The 2147-nt window shown below is 65.4% G+C and overlaps 1 protein-coding gene across 1 annotated transcript in view; it reads left to right on the top strand.

Moving 5' to 3' along the window:
* The window catches only part of CRELD2 (cysteine rich with EGF like domains 2), a 7698-nt gene extending 6309 nt beyond the window's left edge, over window positions 1-1389 (top strand). Inside the window, exons 9-10 of the mRNA XM_029953644.1 lie at window positions 4-150; window positions 1099-1389. Coding sequence (XP_029809504.1) covers window positions 4-150; window positions 1099-1145 — 194 coding nt within the window. The 3' untranslated portion in view covers window positions 1146-1389. The remainder of the gene's footprint in view (window positions 1-3; window positions 151-1098) is intronic.
* Window positions 1390-2147: the final 758 nt, after the last annotated feature.

The following is a 2147-nucleotide window of genomic DNA, read 5'->3' as shown; positions in this document are numbered from 1 at the left end:
CAGACCTGGACGAGTGCTCGCTTGCAGAGAAGGTGTGCGTGAGAGAAAACGAGAACTGCTACAACACCCCTGGGAGCTTCGTGTGCGTGTGCCCCGAGGGCTTCGAGGAGACGGACGTGGCCTGTGTGCCGACGCAGCCCGCCGCCGACCGTGAGTGGCCTGGCTGGGAGCGGGGCGGCCGCCGGTTCCCGGGGGTGATGGCTGGGCCTCCCGGGAGACGAGAGGGTGACAGTCCCTGTGGGGGGTCCCGGAGGTCACTGCACACACAGAAGGTGGGGGCGGGAAGCAGAGTCAGCAGCACGGAGCTAATAGGCGGGCTGAGGGGCCACTGGACAGTCCCCGTGCACTCCCCATGCAAGCGTCCCGGAGGCCTGAGGCCAGCACCTGCCCTGAGCCCACGGGCAGAGTCCCCGGCCTTTTCTGGCTTCCAGCAGCTGTCAGTCTTGGATCCCCGGGGCTTATAGCCCCGTCCCTCCAGTCTTTGCCTCTGTCCACATGGCCTTCCCGTGGCCTGTCTGTGTCCACGCTTCCCGTATGGACACCAGTCATTGGACGAGGACCCACCCAGAGACCTCACTTCACCGTGATCGTTTGTAAAGCGGCCATTTCCACACAAGGCTCAGTTCACAGCTGCTGGGGTTAGGATGTCACCACGGCTTCCAGCGACAGGGTAGGGTGTGACTATGTCTTTGGGGGACACAGCCTTCCCTGCTAGTCTCCTAGAAGTGCTGGAATAGCACAGAGTGCCAGGGACGGTGTCTCTTCCTGAACGAGTAAGACGTGTCGCGGACTCATCTGCGGGGGAGCTACCCTCCCTCCCCGCTGAGCGCACAGCCTGGCAGGAAGCCCGAGCACCAAGGACGGGGACTCACCAGTCGCCAGAGGGAGCGAGGACACCGCAGAAGACAGGACGGCAGCCATATGCCACCTTGGCCTCCGTGTGTCCTGGGGTCCCCCTGCCCACGCTCCTCACCATCGTCCAAGCTCCCTTCCACCCGGCTGCTTCCGGAGCGCTGGGCCGACCGTGAAAACCTCGCCGCCTCGACTCGGGGCTTTTGTGCGGGGATTTTCCCCAATGATCTGTTTGTCTCCTGGCAGAAGTCACAGCAGACCCAACACAGGCGCCACCGCGTGAGGATCTGTGACCTGCGTCCAGAGCCGAGAGCCGGAAGCTGGACCCGCCCCTTAAGTTATTCAGACTGATGCCCCGGAAATGTGGCCCCCACGCCCTGTTTCTCCACGGACGGTCCAGGGGTAGCTGCGTCCCCTCCAACTCTTGTATTCATCTGGCCCCCAGAAAACTGCAGTTCCTGGTTCTTAAACAGATTTGTATATTTTGATACTGTTCTTTATAATAAAATTGACCATCAGAGGTAGTCAGGCACAGAACGCCTGTGTTTGTCTCGCTGGAGAGCGTGAACAATTCTGGGCAGTGAGCTCCCTGCGCCATCGCTGTCCCCCTGGGGCTGGATGGTGCCCCTGACTGCCCCACACAGAGAGGACACAGCCCTACCTGCCCTGGGCGCCCGCCTCGGGCTTTGAGCACAAGATCAGAGAGCAGATGCCACCGAGGGGCCCTTGGGCAGAGCTGGAGGAAACCGTCCATCACAAGCCCCAGGGCCTGTCTCTCCTCCAGGAACAAAGCAGCTGAGAAAAATACAGGCTGTGGCTCCACCTCCCAGGGCCTCCCCGCCCCCCCCCAGAACTCACCAGTCCATGGGGAGGCCCCCCAGGGCCCCCCGGGAGCTCACCAGTTGGGGCAGGCGCCCCCCAGAACTCACCGGCCCACGCAGGCGCCCCCCAGGGTCCCCCAGAACTCACCGGCCCACGCAGGCGCCCCCAGGGTCCCCCGGGAGCTCATCGGTCCACGCAGGCGCCCCCAGGGCCCCCCGGGAGCTCACCGGCCCACGCAGGCGCCCCCAGGGCCCCCCGGGAGCTCACCAGTTGGGGCAGGCGCCCCCAGGGCCCCCCGGGAGCTCACCAGTTGGGGCAGGCGCCCCCCAGGGTCCCCCAGAACTCACTGGCCCACGCAGGCGCCCCCAGGGTCCCCCGGGAGCTCACCGGTCCACGCAGGTGCCCCCAGGGCCCCCCGGGAGCTCACCGGCCCACGCAGGCAGCCCCAGGGCCCCCTGGGAGCTTACCGGTTG

This window comes from Suricata suricatta, chromosome 10 (assembly GCF_006229205.1).
Source record: "Suricata suricatta isolate VVHF042 chromosome 10, meerkat_22Aug2017_6uvM2_HiC, whole genome shotgun sequence".
NCBI classification, from domain to species: domain Eukaryota; kingdom Metazoa; phylum Chordata; class Mammalia; order Carnivora; family Herpestidae; genus Suricata; species Suricata suricatta.
Note: the sequence above shows the minus strand (reverse complement) of the source record. Positions and strands in the feature narration are given on the sequence as shown.